Here is an 18826-nt window from a genome sequence, read left to right on the forward strand (position 1 = left end):
AGCTTTCCTTCAATTAGTCTGTGTGATTTTTGGAAGCCCTCGTCTGTCTGGTATAAAAGTATGGCTTTTTGGTCAATAAATGGACACAGCAATAATTAACCATATTGGTGTATGGCTGCTTTTCAGTGCCCACTGACCTTTTATCTTCATGTTCGCCAACAGGTTGGCAAGTTGACAGACCTAAGTTGGTCTCTCCTACAGGACTGGGATATAGTTGATATCCTGTGAAATGGTAACCTGGGTTCTCCTTGCTGTAATCATGGGGCTTATAGGTTGTATGGCCATTATTATTATCTGCTGTAAGTGTTCATAACTGTCTATCTAATCATTACAGTTCAAGCTGACTGGGAAACACCTTAAAGTTTGCAACTGGTCTAGAAGGGTATGAGCGTTATTAAGATTACAGCTAAAAGATGTTGTCAGCATTGTGTATTATGAATAAACCATGGTTTTGGATCTAAATGTCAGCGTACCTGTGGTTTGAGTGAGACACAGCATGGCTCAGGGGTGAGTGTGGAGCCCCGATCCACAGTTCCTCCCTCTTGAGAGGGAAATGGCCGAAGACGGATGAAGTGAAAGACTCTGGTTGTCTGTCTACACATATGTACTTTCTGCTTATATGTAAGAAGACGTGAGTTTGTACTCTAGAGTTTAGGAAGAGGATCCTGAGGAGAGGTGTATGTTCCAACCGTCAAATGAGTGTCAACCCATTTACGTAGTACTATGTACTGCTTGCGAGGAAGTGTGTGAGGGATGTGGTTCAATCACTGCTGCTTCTGTGGCAAAATGTTTATAAGTTTATGGTTAAGGGAAAGTTGTATGGTAATAAGGGTGTTTATGGGAACTGAAGAACTGTATTGTTTCACAAACTGTTTTGATGATATAAGAACGTGTAATTGTTAGTGGCATATGGAAGTGTACTTGAGGGTATGTGGAAGTGTAAATGAAGGTACAAATAGCGGAATAGTGTACAGAGGATAAAAGGTTTAATAGAAAGTGAGTTTGTCTGCACTGACATGAGAGCAACCCTCCTCACCATTCCGCCTGCAAGCTGAGCAGAGCAGAGACACTGTCCCCATGTATCAGGTACTGTTATTCTACTCACCAAATGGATGAGCTCACAGCAGAAGAGGCAGATCTTCCTCTCTGCTCCATCTGTGGCATACTCCAGAGTTCTAGGCATTGCAAAGCTATGGCACATCTATGTTCTTGCACTGATGACACCTTATTTTGCTCTGGGCTCTAATTTCAGTGACATCTAAAAAAGCCTGGGGTCATGCCAGCTTACAAGAAGCAGGCAAATGTTGTCTCATTGTAAGGAAGAGCAAGAAAGATGACAGGGCAATTATGGACCTACAGTCTCACAACAGTGCTTGGTAAAATGATGGAGAAAGTGATGATGGGAGTGATGGAAAAACACCTGAAGAACAATTCTGTCATTGGTCACAGCCAACACAACTTCCAGAGCGGAAGGTCCTGTTTAACTATCGGACTTGTTATGACAAGGTTAGCAAATTGGTTGATCAAGGGAAGCCAGTTGAAGTTATCCTTGAGGATTTCAGTAGAGCTTTTGATACTATTTCTCACAACACCCTTCTGAGCAGAATGTCCTTCATTCCGCTAGGCAGAAATATAACATGGTGGGTGAACAGTTAGTCAATAGGTCAGGCCCAAAGCACTATAGTCACTGGGTTCCAGCAGGCTGGTAGGTGGTCACTATCAGGGTTCCCCCGGGCTCAATTTTAGGGACACTTCTCTTTCATGTTTTTGTGGATGACTTGCATGCAGGACTAGAAGATGTTCTGAGCAAGTTTGCTGATGAGACCAGATGAGGAGGTGCTGTTGACTCCAAAGAGTGGGGAGAGATGTGGACAAGTCAGAGAAGTGGGTACCAGTTGGTCCTAAGCACCAAGTGCATAAAGTATAACTAGAACAAGTGCCTGATTGTGCACCTGGGTAGGGGCAATCCTGGACATACACACTGACTGGATATGGGACACTAGAGAGTGGTCTGACTGAAAAGGATTGGGGGTCCTGGTCAACATCAAATTGAACATGAGTCAGCAGTGTGCCCAGGCACCCAAGAAGCTCAGCGGTCAATTGGAGTGCATCAAGCAAGGCATTGCCAGCAGGGTGAGGGAAAGGATTGTCCCTGTCTGCTCTGCACTGCTGCAGCCTCACCTGGAGCACTGGGTGCACTTCTGGGCACTGAAGAGCATAAAAGACATCAAATTATGGGAGAGTGTGCATTGGATGTCACCAGAACTGAGAGATGTGAAATTCAGAGTTACATTGGGATTGACTGCTTGTTCAGACTGGGCCCTTCTCACATCCCACATCCTGTGATGAGACACAGGGCACACATAGGACATGGACTTCACAGCATCCTTGCACCCCATGCAGAGCCTGGGACCTTCTGCCCCCATGTCTTTCTTTTAACATCATGCAGACCTCCATCCACTGCCCCAGGAAGGATCCTTAGTCAGCATGAGGTTCTCCCTGCCAAGGGCCTGGGAATCAGGGCTTGGCCTTTCTGCTTCATAAGAAAAAGCAGGGGTTTCTACACATCTAGGCCACCATGCCAGTGCCTTTGCCTGCCTGTAGTCATGGCTTCCAATTATCTGCTCTAACAAGTCCCTGGGGAAGCTTGCTTGTTAGTGTCCCTCAGTGGGCCCATTAATACTCCAAGAAAGTTCATTGCTACTTCTGCCTTTGTCTTGTTGAGCACTTTGTGCAGTCTTCTCTCTGCACTGGCGATTGACGGACTTATCATCAAGTATCTCCTGGGGCCCATTATCACCTGAAGAGCCTCCTGAGCCTTGTGCCTTCCTGTCATCATCTTAAGGTATTCAGAACCTGTACAGCAAAATAGAGAGCAATATGGAGAGAGCTTAAAGTGGCCGAAGCCGGCAGTCGTTTACTGTTTATTTATTTATATTTGAGTTTAAACAAGTCATTAAAGCAGCACTGTGCAACTGGTATCAATCCGGAATGTTCCCAATGAGTTCTATTCTGTTACTGTGTGGGAAAATGTCCTCCTCAACCTCCCCACCCTATTTCTACTCACATTGGCCCCATGGGACTTGCATCCCTTTTTTTCACATCAATCTTCTCCTCTGCATTCACCCGCTCAGTGTTAAAATTCATATGCACCAGCTCCAATTAGCTTTCCACAGAGAACCAGAAACACATGGTCCATGAAAGAATTCCTTTTGTTTTTGGCCAACAAACAGCAGGAAAAGTGTTGCAAGTGAATGAACACTAAAACACAGTGGTCAACTGCATGCCATGTCCATTCCGCTTCTGTTGAGGTTTGTCTTTCACTGGGAAAATTTGTACAAGAAATGAGTTAGACACAGTCATGATGCTGTTGACTTTCAGGAGCTGTTGGCCATCAGGACCCAGGGATATCTCAGGGGAGAGGAGTGGGAAGGATGAAAATGTCATCCTATTCTGCTGGGCTGGGCTCCTGGGACTCAGGGAGCTCATACAAATGTGCAGTGCTGCAGAGAGACAGCTGTTCCCAGGAGCAGCTCTTGTGCACAGTACAGCACAAAAAGGAAAGAGAGAAGAGAAAGGCGAGAGAGCATGCAGGATGTGAACGGTGTGAGTGGGCTGTGATCTCACTGCAGGAGCATTGCTCAAAGACTATGACACGGTAAGTCTCACTGCAGACCATGTAGCTGCTATCATAGAGGGTTATCTAAACTGGGACATCCCATAGCAGATCTGGCTGCAGGCACTGCATGTTTCTTTACTGTGGAAAAATCCTTCTGCTCCAGCAGAGGGCTTGCTTGCTGCAGCATCAGAGCACAGCCCTGAGGGCTGCATGACCCAGCACGGCTGCAGGCTGTGCATGTGGGGCTGCAGGCGGGTGCCCAGGGCTGTCCTGCAGAGCAGGGTCCCTGCTGTTCAGGGGGATGATGTGTGGGTGGAAGGAGCCCCCTGGCAGGGCATCTGCTGCCACAGCTGCTGCCTGGGGCAGGGAAATCACAGCTCCACTGCACAACTGAATGTTTGTAAGGGTGCGTTGCAAGAGGAGAGCCAAGGCAGAGATTTTCTATTTCCTGGTCTGAGGGAAGGGAGAAAAATTGGTGGAAGAAATCTAAAAGGGGCTGTCACAGCTCTGAGAATTTTTAATCAATCAATTGCTTGTTTTGTGAACAGTCACACATGATGTGCTGTCAGTCTCCTCTTTCTCAAAGCATGGAACCAATTGAAATGATCATCATTTTCAGCAGACATGAATAATTCACTTAACCTGGGAACAGGCAGCTTTTTCTAACTGAAGTTGAAAGGCACAGTGACTGGGTTTGGAGTTGTAAGAGCAGTTGGGGTAAGGATATGAGACATCAAACAGATGAAAATATCCAGGGAGATGGGATAATATAATAAAATAAGAGGAAGTTTAGAGCTCCAAATGCTGCTTCTGCTTAAGGAATGCTGAACGACATGAAATGAAATGCAACTAATGGTGCTAAATGTACACTGTTGTAGGAGAATGAAATCATGTCATATTGTAGCAGGAGGAGTATCTCTGCGAATGGTCTGAACTTGTCATTACCTTCTGCACTCTGAACAGGACTCCAAGCCCAGGAACAGCAGATGCCCAACAGCAGCTCCATCAGCGAGTTCCTCCTGCTGCCATTGGCAGACACGCGGCAGCTGCAGCTCCTGCACTTCTGGCTCTTGCTGGGCATCTACCTGGCTGCCCTCCTGGGCAACGGCCTCATCAGCACAGCCGTAGCCTGCGACCGCCGCCTGCACACCCCCATGTACTTCTTCCTCCTCAACCTGGCCCTCCTCGACCTGGGCTGCATCTCCACCACTCTCCCCAAAGCCATGGCCAACGCCCTCTGGGACACCAGGGCCATCTCCTACGCAGGATGTGCTGCACAGATCTTTTTCTTTCTCTTCTTCATCTCAGCAGAGTATTCCCTTCTCACCATCATGTCCTATGACCGCTACGTTGCCATCTGCAAGCCCCTGCACTATGGGACCTTGATGGACAGCAGAGCTTGTGCCACCATGGCAGCATCTGCCTGGGGCGCTGGATTTCTCTATTCCCTGCTGCACACTGCCAGTACGTTTTCACTGCCTCTCTGCCAAGGCAATGTTGTCAATCAGTTTTTCTGTGAAGTCCCCCAGATCCTCAAACTCTCCTGCTCAGAATCAAATCTCAGGGAAGTTGTGCTTCTCATTTTTAGTGCCAGTTTGGTCTTTGGGTGCTTTGTTTTCATAGTTGTGTCCTATGTGCAGATCTTCCTTGCTGTGCTGAGGATGCCCTCTGATCAGGGACGGCACAAAGCCTTCTCCACGTGCCTCCCTCACCTGGCTGTGGTCTCCCTATTTGTCAGCACTGGTATTTTTGCTTACCTGAGGCCCATCTCACTCTCTTCTCCATCCATGGACCTGATTGTGGCAGTTCTGTACTCAGTGGTGCCTCCAACACTGAACCCTATTATCTACAGCATGAGGAACAGGGAGATCAAGCAGGCTCTCAGAAAGGTGTTGCAGTATGCAATATTCTATCTTCAATATAGGCACAACTTCCTCACATGATTCCCAGTGATTTTTATTTATGTTTTATTCATATTTGATTGTTTGATTTTGTATGATACAGCAATCTGAGCAGAAAAATGTTGCAAATTATTTCACTTCTTTCCTACCTATTTTTGTTTTCTCATCTCAAGAGCTCCTGTAAACATTGAAGCAGATTCCCTGAAAAGGCTAAGAGATAAATAAAAAGCTTTCAAAATAGACTTTTCCCTAGCTCTTTTCTCTTCCTACCTTGTCTGGGTCTGGGGGAGGTACAGCCACCGAAAGCAGCACAGTGCGCTCTTTTCATTCCTGCTCTTGTAACACTGCCACAGTGCTCTCATGTCCTCTCAGTTGTTCAGGCCTGAAGGTCTTGTGTGTCTCACAACAGTCTTGTTGTCTCTACAGCAGACTGTAGTAAGGAACCAGGAATTTGAACGGCTGTGTCAGAGCTGGTCTCCTTGCTGGTACTGCCGTAACAAGAGGGCCCCTTCAGAGCAGGACCAGAGAACTGGACGCCTCTTCCAAAGCTGGTTTAAGGAATATACCTCAGGAGCTGCCCCATGAGAAGGCTTCAAGATCTTCTGTTGCTTTTCACTGAATAACAGGGTCAGTTTCAAGAGTCCAAGGAGATTTGTAAGGGACTCATGGCAGTGCTGCAGTTTAGAATTCGTTGGGTTAAAGCTATTTACTAAGAAAGAGGAAAAAAGAAGGTTAATACTTATGACATATATATATATATATCTATAAACACATATATAAACTCATGTTTATATACAGCATATTTTCACATATATAATATATTTAGTTGCAAACAATTATGCATAGATACTAATATGTATGCATATCTGTATGCAAGTCCAGGACTTGTTGCAGGGGTTTTAGCAGCCACATGGTTATATGTAGGACCTGAAGAGGCTGTTGGGCTGTTGCAGGAGCTGGAGCAACTGCAGAGCTCATTGCCAGAGCTGGAATCACCACAGGACCTGTCACTGAAGTTGGAGCAGCCACTGGGCTCATTGAAGTGTTTGGACTGACCAAAGGGCTGTACCTCCTGGCACAGTGCACCACCCTTGGGAGGAATTTGTTTCATTTTATTATCGCAATACTTGGAACAGCTTCAGGACCTGTACGAGGAGTGACTGCAGAGCTCATTATGAGGGATGGAGTGACAGCAGGAACTGTCCAGAGCTTGGAGCAACTGCAGGATGTGTAGTAAAAACTTGGAGCTGCTGCAGGGTCTATGCCAGGAGTTGCAGAAGCTGCAGCACTGTCAGCAGATCCAACTCTCTTCCCCTTGAGAATGCTGAATAACGTTGAACACAGCTCACTAGGTGTGGGCCAGGCCCTGGCGCACTGCAGTCACTTGTGCCTCTTGTGGATTACCAGGGCCACAGCAGACCTTCCCCCAATATTCTACCAGTTTCTCAGGATCCTGCAGTTGCTCGGAGATGAAGTTCCAAAGCCCTGGTGGTGCCCACTGTTCCAAGTAGCTGCCCAGACCATCCAACAACCCCTGCCATGCACAGCCATCTCACACTGGGGCAGATCTCTCAGTGACATTCTCAAATAATTGTTTAATCTGAGACATAACCTGAAACACATTAATGACATGTAGCAATGGGGGCATGATGGTTTGAGCATCCCACAGATAGTCAAAATCCTCAGGTGCTGTTGTAACTACCTTTGGAGCTCTAGGAAACAAAGAAGTGAGAGGGAGGCTGAGGGACAGATGGAAATTGTTCTCCCTTCTCTCCTTCATAGCCAGGCTCAATGAGGAGACAAAGTAAAGGGTGTAATTACTAATCATATCAACAATATTGCTTCCAAAACACAAAGATGACCACAGAGCTGAATGTGCACAAAACTTGTTTGTCAGCTGCCAATTTTATCACGACATTAGGTTTCTATGACAAACAGTATAGCAAAATAAATACCCCAATCCAGCCCCTAGAGTTGACAAACCGTACAGCAAGGAAAACAAGCACCAAGCAAGGAGCTGTGCAGTGAATCTTCACGAGAAGGCTCAACGAGCTCCACAGATATAGATACAATTAGCATCACGGCCAGCAATTCTCCAGCTCCCACAAAGCCCTGTGCTAACTCGCTCTGGACAGATGTGCTGTCATCTCAGTCCTTGGAGCCCCACATCGGGCACCAAAATGACGATGGTGCTTGAACCGAGCAGGTGGCTCAGCTGCACACAGTGCTTTGTGCACTGCCCCTTCCCAGTTGGATGGGGAAGAGAATTGGGAAAAAAAGTAGAACTCGTTTGTTGAAATGAAGCAATTTAATAAGAGAGATAAAAGGGTAGGAGTAATAGTTATCACAATATATCCATGTATATGGAATAGTACGTAACAGCTGATGCACAAGCATTAGCTCAGCACCACCAGACTGATGCTCAGATTGGCCCTGTGTAGTCAAGAGAGTTAGATGAACACCCACACCTTTCAGTACTCCTGCTTGCTGTCAGGTGGTACAGAATGTCCCTTTGGCCACTTTCAGTCAGCTGTTCTCACTCTGTTCCCTCCCAGCTCTTTGAACCCTCCACTGACCATGGCCTTGGCTCTGTACAACACTGCTTAGCAGCAGCTGTAAACACCAGAGTGTCATCAATGTTGCTTTTCTACTAGAAACAAAACACTGCACTATGGCAGACAGTCTGAAGAAAACAACTCCATCCCCGCTGTAACTCAGATACCTGCCTGTCCTCTTCCTCTTGTTCTTCCTGGTCAGGAAGCAAGGAACAGAATCTGCTGCTCTTCTTTTTGAGACCTTTCCATCAGTTCTCAGTTGGCTCCTCTGCCATCCCCAGGCTGAGCTCAGTGCACTCCCACAGAGGTCAGCAGCCTTTCCCCATCTTCATTGGCCATTTATCATAAAGAGTCAGTGCCCCATTTGCTACAGTTCAGAGATGGGAACCATCCCACCATGTCTCTGTGAGCCCAACAAGACCCTAGGCCTGCAAAGGCACAGAGATTTCGAGCTCAGTGAGTGACTGTTTCTGGTGCAGAAGATCCTATGCTCCAGTTTCTGGCCATTACCCCTTGTCCTGTTTCCACACACTGCTGAAAAGAACCTAGTCTCTCCACTTTGACCCCACACCTCAGATATTTATAGATCAGGATCAGATCTCCTCTAAGTCTTCTTTTCTCAAGGCTAAACAGACCCAGCTCACTTAGCCTTTCTTCATAGGAGAGATGCTCCCGACCCTTCACCATCTTTGTACTCTTTGCTGCACTCTTTCCAAGAGATCCATGTATTTTTTTTTATTTTTTTTATTTTTTTAATGGTGAGCCCAGAACTGGACACAGTACTCCAGATGAGGCCTTACCAGGGCAGAGTAGAGGGGAGGATCTCCTCCCTTGACCTGCTGGACACAGTCTTTTTCATGCACCCCATAATGCCATTGGCTTTTTTGCCCATGAGGGCACTCTGCTGCCTCTTAGCCAACCTGTCGTCCACCAGGATACCCAGGTCCCTCTCTGCAGAGCTCCTCTCCAGCAGCTCATCCCCCAACCTGTCCTGGTGCATGCAATTATTCCTCCCTAGGTGCAAGACTCTCCACTATCTTTTGTTAAACCTCATCTGGTTTATTACTGCTCAGCTCTCCAGCCTGCCAGGCCTCGCTGAATGACAGCACAGACTTCAGGTATTTCAGCCAATCCTCCCCACTTCCTGTCATCAGTAAACTTGCTGAGGGTGGCCACTATCCTCTTGTCAAGGACACTGATAAAGAAGTTGAGAAAGACTGGACCCAGCACTGACACCTGGGGAACACCGCTACTAACAGTTCTCCAACTGGGCTCTGCACCACCAACGACGACCCTTTGTGCTCTGCCAGTCAACCAGTTCTCGACTCACCTCACTATCCATTCATCTATCCCACATGCCCTCAGCTTTCTTCTAAGCAAACTTTCATAGGAGACAGTATCAAATGGCTTGCTGAAATCAAGGTAGAAGACATCCACCACTCTCCCCTCATCCACACAGCCGGTGACAATGTCATAGAAGGCTGTCAGGTTGATTCAGCATGACCTCTCCTTGGTGAACCCATGCTGACTACTCCTGACAACCTCCTTTTCATCCAGCTGTCGGGAAATGGCTTCCAGCACAAGCTGTTTCAGCACATTTCCAGGGACACAGCTGAGGCTGCCTAGCATGTAATTGCCTGGATCTTCCTTCTTGCCCTTTTTGTAGAGCAGAGTGACATTGTCTGTCGTCCAGTCTTCAGACACCTCCCCTATTCTTCAAGACCTCTCAAAGGTGATAGAGAGTGGTGCAGAAATCACCGCTGCTAGCTCCCTCAGCATCCGTGGATACACCCCATTGGGCCCTATGTCTTTATGAACATCAGTGTGGCCTAGGCGCTCACGGACCAGCTCTTCCCTGACTAAAGGCAAGTCTTACATTCCACAGACCCTCATACTAAGCTCCAAGGTCTGGGATGGTTGAGGGAGAGCTTTCTCATGGAAGATGGAAGCAAAGAAGTCCTTCCGTTTCTCCACCTTCACAACATCCCCCATTACCAGAACATCCCCCTCACTTAGTAGGGGACCCACAATCACACTAGTCTTCCTGTTAATCTTAACATACTTAAAATAAACAAACAAATAAATAAATAAATAAACCTTTTTATTATCCTTTTTTAATGAGTGTCAACCCATTTATATAATACTATGCTCTGTTTGCAGGGAAGTGTGTGAGAGAGGTGGGCCAATGAGTGCTGGTTCTGCTGTGATGTGTTTATAACTGAATAATACAGGCTGTTAATGGAAAGATATATGGTATTAAGGGTGTATATGGGAACTAAAAACCAGTATTGTTTGACAAACACTTTTGATGGTATAAGAAAGTGTAATTGTTGATGGCATATGGAAGTGCACTTGAGGGTATGTGGAAGTGTAAATGAGGGTACAAATAGTGGAATAGTTTACAGAGGAAAAGGAGTTAAAGGGAAAGTGAGTTAATCTGCACTGACATGAGAGCAACCTCCCGCACCACTCCTCTGTGAGAAGAGCAGAGCAGAGAAGAGCAGAAAAGAGGCACAGCACCCATGTATCAGGTAGTGTTATTCTGCTTACCAAACGGATGAGCTTACAACAGAAGAGGCAGTTCTTCCTCTCTGCTCCATCTGTGGCATACTCTGGTGTTCAAGGCATTGCAAAGCTATGGCACGTCTACGTTCTTGCACTGATGACACCTTAGTGTGCTCAGGGCTCTCATTTCAATTGCATCTAAATAAATCTAGGGTCACACCAGTTGACAGGAAGCTGGCAAATGTTGTCTCATTGTAAGGAAGAGCAAGAAAGATGACAGGGGCAATTATGGACCTGTCAGTCCCACTCCAGTGTCTGGTAAAATGATGGAGAAAATGATGGTGGGAGTGATGGAAAAACAGCTGAAGGACAATTCTGTCATTGGTCACAGCCAACACAACTTCCTGAGGGGAAGGTCCTGTTTAACTATCGGACCTCTTATGACAAGGTTAGCAAATTGGTTGATCAAGGGAAGCCAGTTGAAGTTATACTTGAGGATTTCAGTAGAGCTTTTGATACCCCTCTGGGCAGGATGTCCTTCATACGGCTAGGCACAAATATAACATGGTGGGTGAACAGTTAGTCAATAGGTCAGGCCCAAAGGACTATAGTCACTTGGTTCTATCGGGCTGGTAGATGGTCACTATCAGGGTTCTCCAGGGCGCCATTTTAGGGCCACATCTCTTTCATGTTTTTGCAGATGACTTGCATGCAGGACTAGAAGATGTTCTGAGCAAGTTTGCTGATGAGACCAGATGAGGAGGTGCTGTTGCCTCCACTGAGTGGGGAGAGATGTGGACAAGTCAGAGAAGTGGGTACCAGTTGGTCCAAAGCACCAAGTGCATAAAGTACAACTAGAACAAGTGCCTGATTGTGCACCTGGGTAGGGGCAATCCTGGACATACACACTGACTGGATATGGGACACTAGAGAGTGGTCTGACTGAAAAGGATTGGGGGTCCTGGTCAGCATCAAATTGAACATGAGTCTGCAGTGTGCCCAGGCACCCAGGAAGCTCAGTGGTCCATTGGAGTGCATCAAGCAAGGCATTGCCAGCAGGGTGAGGGAAAGGATTGTCCCTGTCTGCTCTGCACTGCTGCAGCCTCACCTGGAGCACTGGGTGCACTTCTGAGCACTGAAGAGCATAAAAGACATCAAATTATGGGAGAGTGTGCAATGGATGTCACCAGAACTGAGAGATGTGAAGTTCAGAGTTACATTGGGATTGACTGCTTGTTCAGACTGGGCCCTTCTCACATCCCACATCCTGCCATGAGACACAGGGCACACATGGGACATGCACTTCACAGCATGTTTGCACCCCATGCAGAGCCTGGGATCTTCTGTCCCCATGTCTTTCTTTTAACATCATACAGACCTCCATCCACTGCCCCAGGAAGGATCCTTAGTCAGCATGAGGTTCTCCCTGCCAAGGGCTTGGGAATCAGGTCTTGGCCTTTCTGCTTCATAAGAAAAAGCAGGGGTTTCTCAGCATCAGAGCCACCATGCCAGTGCCTTTGCCTGCCTGTAGTCATGGCTTCCAATTATCTGCTCTAACAAGTCCCTGGGGAAGCTTGCTTGTTAGTGTCCCTCAGTGGGCCCATTAATACTCCAAGAAAGTTCATTGCTACTTCTGCCTTTGTCTTGTTGAGCACTCTGTGCAAACTTCTCTCTGCACTGGCGATTGACGGACTTATCATCAAGTATCGCCTGGGGCCCATTATCACATGAAGAGCCTCCTGAGCCTTGTGCCTTCCTGACATCATCTTAAGGTATTCAGAACCTGTACAGCAAAATAGAGAGCAATATGAAGAGAGCTTAAAGTGGCCGAAGCCAGCAGTTTTTTATTGTTTATTTATTTATATTTGAGTTTAAACAAATCATTAAAGCAGCACTGTGCAACTGGTATCAATCCGGAATGTTCCCAATGAGTTCTATTCTGTTACTGTGTGGGAAAATGTCCTCCTCAACCTCCCCACCCTATTTCTACTCACATTGGCCCCATGGGACTTGCATCACTTTTTTTCACATCAATCTTCTCCTCTGCATTCACCCGCTCAGTGTTAAAATTCATATGCACCAGCTCCAACTAGTTTTCCACAGAGAACCAGAAACACATGGTCCATGAAAGAATTCCTTTTGTTTTTGGCCAACAAACAGCAGGAAAAGTGTTGCAAGTGAATGAACACTAAAACACAGTGGTCAACTGCATGCCATGTCCATTCCGCTTCTGTTGAGGTTTGTCTTTTACTGGGAAAATTTGTACAAGAAATGAGTTAGACACAGTCATGATGCTGTTGACTTTCAGGAGCTGTTGGCCATCAGGACCCAGGGATATCTCAGGGGAGACGAGTGGGAAGGATGAAAATGTCATCCTATTCTGCTGGGCTGGGCTTCTGGGACTCAGGGAGATCATAAAAGTGGGCAGTGCTGCAGAGAGACAGCTGTGCCCAGGAGCAGCTCTTGTGCACAGCACAGCCTGCAGGTGACAGAAAGAGAGGAGAGAAAGGGGAGAGAGCTTGCAGGATGTGAATGGTCTGAGCGGGATGTGAGCTCAGTGCAGGAGCACTGCTCACAGATCACGACATGGTAAGTCTCACTTCAGACTGTGAGCAGCTTTTCATAGAGGGTTAACTAAAAGCGGGACTAAATGTGGATAGTTCTGAAGCAGAACTGGCTTCATGCACTGCATGTTTCTTTTCAGGGGAAAAAGACTTCTGTTTTAGCTGAGGGTTTCCATTCTGCAGTATGAAAGCACAGCCCTGAGGGCTGCGTGTCCAAGCACAGCTGCAGTCTGTGCAGATGGGGCTGCAGGCGGGTGCCAAGGGCTGTCCAGCAGAGCAGGGTCCCTGCTGTTCAGGGGGAGATGTGTGGGTGGAAGGAGTTCCCCATCAGGGCTTCTGCTGCCACAGCTGCTGCCTGTGGCAGGGAGATCACAGCTCCACTGCACAACTGAATGTTTGTAAGGGTGCTTTGCAAGAGGAGAGCCAAGGCAGGGATTTTCTATTTCCTGGTCTGAGGGAAGGAAAGAGGATTGGAGAGAGAAATCTAAAAGGGGCTTTCAAACATAAACACAGCTCTGAGGCTCCCACATTCTTCTACAGTCAAATGCTTGTTTCGTGAACTATCACATAAATATCCAGGAGGCTGATATATGATTAGGAAAAGAGAAGGAATTAAGAGCTCCATAATCTTCCGCTCCTTAAGTGATGGTGAAGATCATGAAAATAAATTCAAGCTCTGGAGTTAAATGAATATTTTCCATTTTTCTGTCATTCATATTGTAGCAAGAGGAGTGTCTCTGAGAATGGTGTGGACTTGTCATCATCTTCTGCACTCTGAACAGGACTCCAAGCCCAGGAACAGCAGATGCCCAACAGCAGCTCCATCAGCGAGTTCCTCCTGCTGCCGTTGGCAGACACGCGGCAGCTGCAGCTCCTGCACTTCTGGCTCTTGCTGGGCATCTACCTGGCTGCCCTCCTGGGCAACGGCCTCATCAGCACAGCCGTAGCCTGCGACCGCCGCCTGCACACCCCCATGTACTTCTTCCTGCTCAACCTGGCCCTCCTCGACCTGGGCTGCATCTCCACCACTCTCCCCAAAGCCATGGCCAACGCCCTCTGGGACACCAGGGCCATCTCCTATGCAGGATGTGCTGCACAGCTCTTTTTCTTGTTCTTCTTCCTCTCAGCAGAGTTTTCATTTCTCACCATCATGTCCTATGACCGCTACGTTGCCATCTGCAAGCCCCTGCACTACGGGACCTTGATGGACAGCAGAGCTTGTGCCACCATGGCAGCAGCTGCCTGGGGGACTGGGGTTCTCATTTCCCTGCTGCACACTGCCAGTACGTTTTCACTGCCTCTCTGCCAAGGCAATGTTGTCAACCAGTTTTTCTGTGAGGTCCCCCAGATCCTCAAGCTCTCCTGCTCAGCCTCCTATCTCAGGGAAGTTGTGCTTCTCTTTTTTGGTTCCAGTTTAGTCTTTGGGTGCTTTGTTTTCATAGTTGTGTCCTATGTGCAGATCTTCAAGACTGTGCTGAGGATGCCCTCTGAGCAGGGAAGGCACAAAGCCTTCTCCACGTGCCTCCCTCACCTCGCTGTGGTCTCTTTCTTTCTCAGGACTGTCTTTTATGCCTACCTGAAGCCTCCCTCCATCTCTTTTCCGTCCATGGACCTGATGGTGGCACTTCTGTACTCGGTGGTTCCTCCAACATTGAACCCTGTTATCTACAGTATGAGGAACAGGGAGATCAAGCACGCTCTCAGGAAGGTGTTGCAATGCACAGTATTCCAGCTTCCATAAAGTGCTAATCTTCCTTACACAGTTCTCTGTTGTGGTTCTTTGTGTTTTATGCATCTGTGATTGTTTGATTGCAGATGATACAGCAATCTGCAGAAAAATGTTGCAAATTATTTCACTTCTTTCCTGCCTTCTTTCCGTTTTCTCACTCCAAGATCTCGTGTAAACAATGAATTGGATTCTATGAACAGGTTAAGAGATAAATAAAAAGCTTTCAAAGTTTACTTTCCCTTAGCTCTTCTCTCTTCGTACCTTGTATGTGTCTGGGTCAGGTACAGGCATAGCCACAGACAGCTGCACAATGTAATCCTTTCAATCCTGCTCCCTTTATAGTGCCACACTGCTCTCAAGTCCTCGCATATGTGCAGGCCTGAGAGGTCTTGCGTGTCTCACTAAAGCCCTGTTTTCTCTACAGCAGCACTCTGGAACAGCAGTCAGTAGTCGGTAAAATGAATGGCTGCGCCAGGGCTGGTCTCCTTGCTGGCACTGTCTTGGAGTTATCTAGATCAATCTATGTCCATGACAGAGGGGGCAGTAGGCCTGTGGCCCCTGTGGGTCCCAACAAATTAAAAGGGAACAGGGTGGGCAGATGGGAGCTAGGCTCAAGGAAACCAACAGAAGAGCGGCAACGACCTAAGGAGGAAAACTAGTTTTACTAACCATAATATGTGGAATACCAATCGGAAAAACTACAAAACCATGACATTCCACCCCTGATTCTACATCATTACATCATGCTTAGAAAACATATCTATATACAAATAAACAATATTTAAAGTGCATTTCACACATAGGCCTGTATATATCTATATACATCGAATTACTGACTGCACTCCCCCAACATCAGATTCCCTTGTGGCACACGTTGAACATGCCCATCTTTCTGCATTACCTACCAAGTGCACCCAGGTCCCTGGGCAAGAACAGTTCCACGGACAGGTTTGCCATTTCCAGAGGCTGGAAGGTCCCAAACAGCTTTTCCCAGCACGTTCTTTACATGTACAGCATGGACCTTATCTCCTTCTATAGTGTGTAGGGAGCTAGATTGGCTAGGACCATCACGATTGACAGATCCTCTAGTATTGACCAACCAAGTGGCTTCTGCCAGATGCTTCTCCCAGTGTTTAAATGTTCCGCCACCCATTGCTTTCAACATAGTATTCAACAACCCATTGTATCATTCACTTTTACCAGAAGCTGGTGCACGGTAGGGGATATGATAAATCCACTCAATGCCTTTGACACCAGTATTTCTAAGGTAATTTTTGAAAGGTGTCCCATTTTCAGACTCAGTTCTTTCTGGGGTGCCATGTTGCCACAGGACTTGTTTCTCAAGACCCAATATGGTGTTTTGAGTGGTAGCATGGGGTACTGCTTATCTTTCAAGCAACCCAGTGGTTGTCACCACCATGGTAAGAGCATAAAGCTTACCACTGCGAAATTGTGGCAAGGGGAAATCATCAACCTGCCATGCCTCCCCATATTTATACTTTTGCCGTTGCCCTTCATCCCAGAGAGATTTCATCCTCTTGCCTTGTTTAATTATGGCCCATGTTTCACAAGCTTGAATAACCTGAGCAATAGCATCCATAGCTAAGTCCACCCTTGGTCTCTTGCCCACTTCTATGTTGAGTCTCTTCCTTGATGTCCTGAGGTCTCATGGGCCCACCGAGCTAGGAATACTTCACCCTTGTTCTGCTAGTCCAAGTCTGTTTGAGCCACCTCAGTTCTGGCAGCTCGATCAACTGATGGTTATTTTGTTGTTCTTCAGTAGCCTTAATCTTAGGCACGTGAGCATCTACATGGCACACCTTTACAACAATGTTCCTTATTTAGGCAGCAATGTCTTTCCACAGTTCAGCAGCCCAAATAGGTTTTCCCCTTCGTTGCCAGTTGTTTTGTTCCCACTGCTGTAACCAGCCCCATAAGGCATTTGCCACCACCCATGACTCAGTATAAAGATGAAGCATTGGCCACCTCTCCCGTTCAGCCACATCTAGAGCTAGCTGAACAGCCTTTACCTCTGCAAATTGGCTTGACTCTCCTTTGCCTTCAGTGGCCTCTGCAACTTGTCATGTGGGACTCCATACAGCAGCTATCCATCTGCAACGTTTCCCTACAATATGACACGATCCGTCTGTGAATAGGGCAAATTTCTTTTCATTTTCTGGTAGCTCGTTGTATGGTGGGGCCTCTTTAGCACGTGACACCTCCTCTGCAGGTGATGTCACAAACTTTTTACCCTCAAATCAGTCCATGATCACCTCTAGGATTCCAGGACGGCTGAGTTTCCCCATCTGAGCTGGTTTTGTGATTAGTGAAATCCACTTACTCCAAGTGGCATCAGTAGCATGATGTGTGGGGGGAACCTGTCCTTTATAGATCCAATTTATTACTGGCAAGCGAGGTGCTAGAAGGAGCTGTACTTCCGTACCAACTACTTCAGAAGTAGCCCAAACCCCCTCATACACGGCTAAGATCTCCTTCTCAGTTGGAGTGTAGCACTCTTCAGATCCTTTATAGGCTCGACTCCAAAATCCTAGGGGTCGGCCTCGGGTCTCTCCTGAGGCTCTCTGCCACAAACTCCAAGTGGGACCTTTCTCTCCAGCAGCAGTGTCGAGGATGTTCTTTACATCCTGTCCTGTCCGTACCGTCCCCAAGGCCACGGCACGGGCTATCTCTTGTTTTATCTGCTCAAAAGCCTGCTGCTTCTCAGGACCCCATGAGAAATTATTCTTTTTTAGTGTCACCTGATAGAAGGGGCTCACAATGTGGCTGTAGTTTGGGACATGCATTCTCCAAAAGTCCACTACTCCCAAGAAAGATTGTGTCTCTGTCTTGTTGGTGGGCGGAGACATAGCAATGATTTTGTCAATCACATCTGCTGGGATGTGACGACGCCCATCTTACCATTTTATACCTAAGAATTGAATTTCCTGGGCAGACCCCTTCACTTTGCTGCGCTTAATAGCAAAACCAGCTTGCAAACGAATTTGGATTATTTGCTTTCCTTTCTTGAAAACTTCCGCTGCTGTATTGCCCCACACGACAATATCATCAATATACTGCAAGTGCTCAGGAGCATTACCCTGCTCCAAAACAGCTTGGATCAACCCATGGCAAATGGTTGGGCTGTGTTTCCACCCCTGGAGTAGACGGTTCCAGGTGTACTGAACACCTCTCCAGGTAAAAGCAAACTGTGCCCTACATTCTGCAGCCAATGGGATGGAAAAGAAGGCATTAGCAATGTCAGTGGTGGCATACCACTTGGCTTCTTTTGACTCCAGTTCATACTGGAGTTCTAGCATGTCTGGTACAGCAGCACTCAATGGGGGTATGACTTCATTCAGACCGTGGTAATCCACCGTCATCCTCCATTCTCCACTGGCTTTACGCACTGGCCATATGGGACTGTTAAAAGGCGAGTGAGTTTTGCTAATCACTCCCTGATTTTCTAGTTGACGAATTAACTTGTGAATGGGAAGTAATGAGTCCTTACTGGTGCGGTATTGCCGTCTGTGCACCACTTTGGTGGCAATTGGTACCTCTTGGTCTTTTACCTGGAGCAACCCCACAGCAGAAGGATCATCTGACAGATCAGGTAGAACTGCCAGCTGCTTAACACCATTTGTGTTAACAGCAGCTATTCCAAAGGCCCATCGATACCCCTTGGGATCCTTAAAATATCCCATCCTGAGGTAATCGATACCCAATATACATGGAGCCTCTGGACCAGTCACTATAGGGTGTTTTTGCCAGTCTTTACCAGTGAGGCTTATTTCGGCCTCCAATATAGTCAATTCTTGGGAACCCCCAGTCACTCCATGGATATGTATTGATTGTGTCCCTTGGTGACTGGAGGGCATTAGGGTGCACTGTGCACCAGTGTCCACCAGGGCCTTATATTTCTGTGGTTGAGATGTGCCAGGCCACCTAATCCACAC

The 18826-nt window shown here is 47.2% G+C and overlaps 2 protein-coding genes across 2 annotated transcripts; both read left to right on the forward strand.

Annotated features, from left to right (window-relative positions):
* Nucleotides 1-4605: 4605 nt before the first annotated feature.
* LOC140265399 (olfactory receptor 14J1-like) lies at nucleotides 4606-8083 on the forward strand. The gene is made up of 2 exons (XM_072361319.1): nucleotides 4606-5508; nucleotides 8015-8083. The coding sequence occupies exons 1-2, from the start codon at nucleotides 4606-4608 to the stop codon at nucleotides 8081-8083; spliced, it is 972 nt and encodes a 323-aa protein (XP_072217420.1).
* Nucleotides 8084-13949: 5866 nt separating this feature from the next.
* LOC140265400 (olfactory receptor 14J1-like) lies at nucleotides 13950-14885 on the forward strand. The gene has a single exon (XM_072361320.1). It carries the CDS (start codon nucleotides 13950-13952, stop codon nucleotides 14883-14885), a length of 936 nt encoding a protein of 311 aa, XP_072217421.1.
* The last annotated feature ends 3941 nt before the right edge of the window (nucleotides 14886-18826 follow it).

Source organism: Excalfactoria chinensis, unplaced genomic scaffold (assembly GCF_039878825.1).
Source record: "Excalfactoria chinensis isolate bCotChi1 unplaced genomic scaffold, bCotChi1.hap2 Scaffold_85, whole genome shotgun sequence".
Classification (NCBI taxonomy): Eukaryota; Metazoa; Chordata; class Aves; order Galliformes; family Phasianidae; genus Excalfactoria; species Excalfactoria chinensis.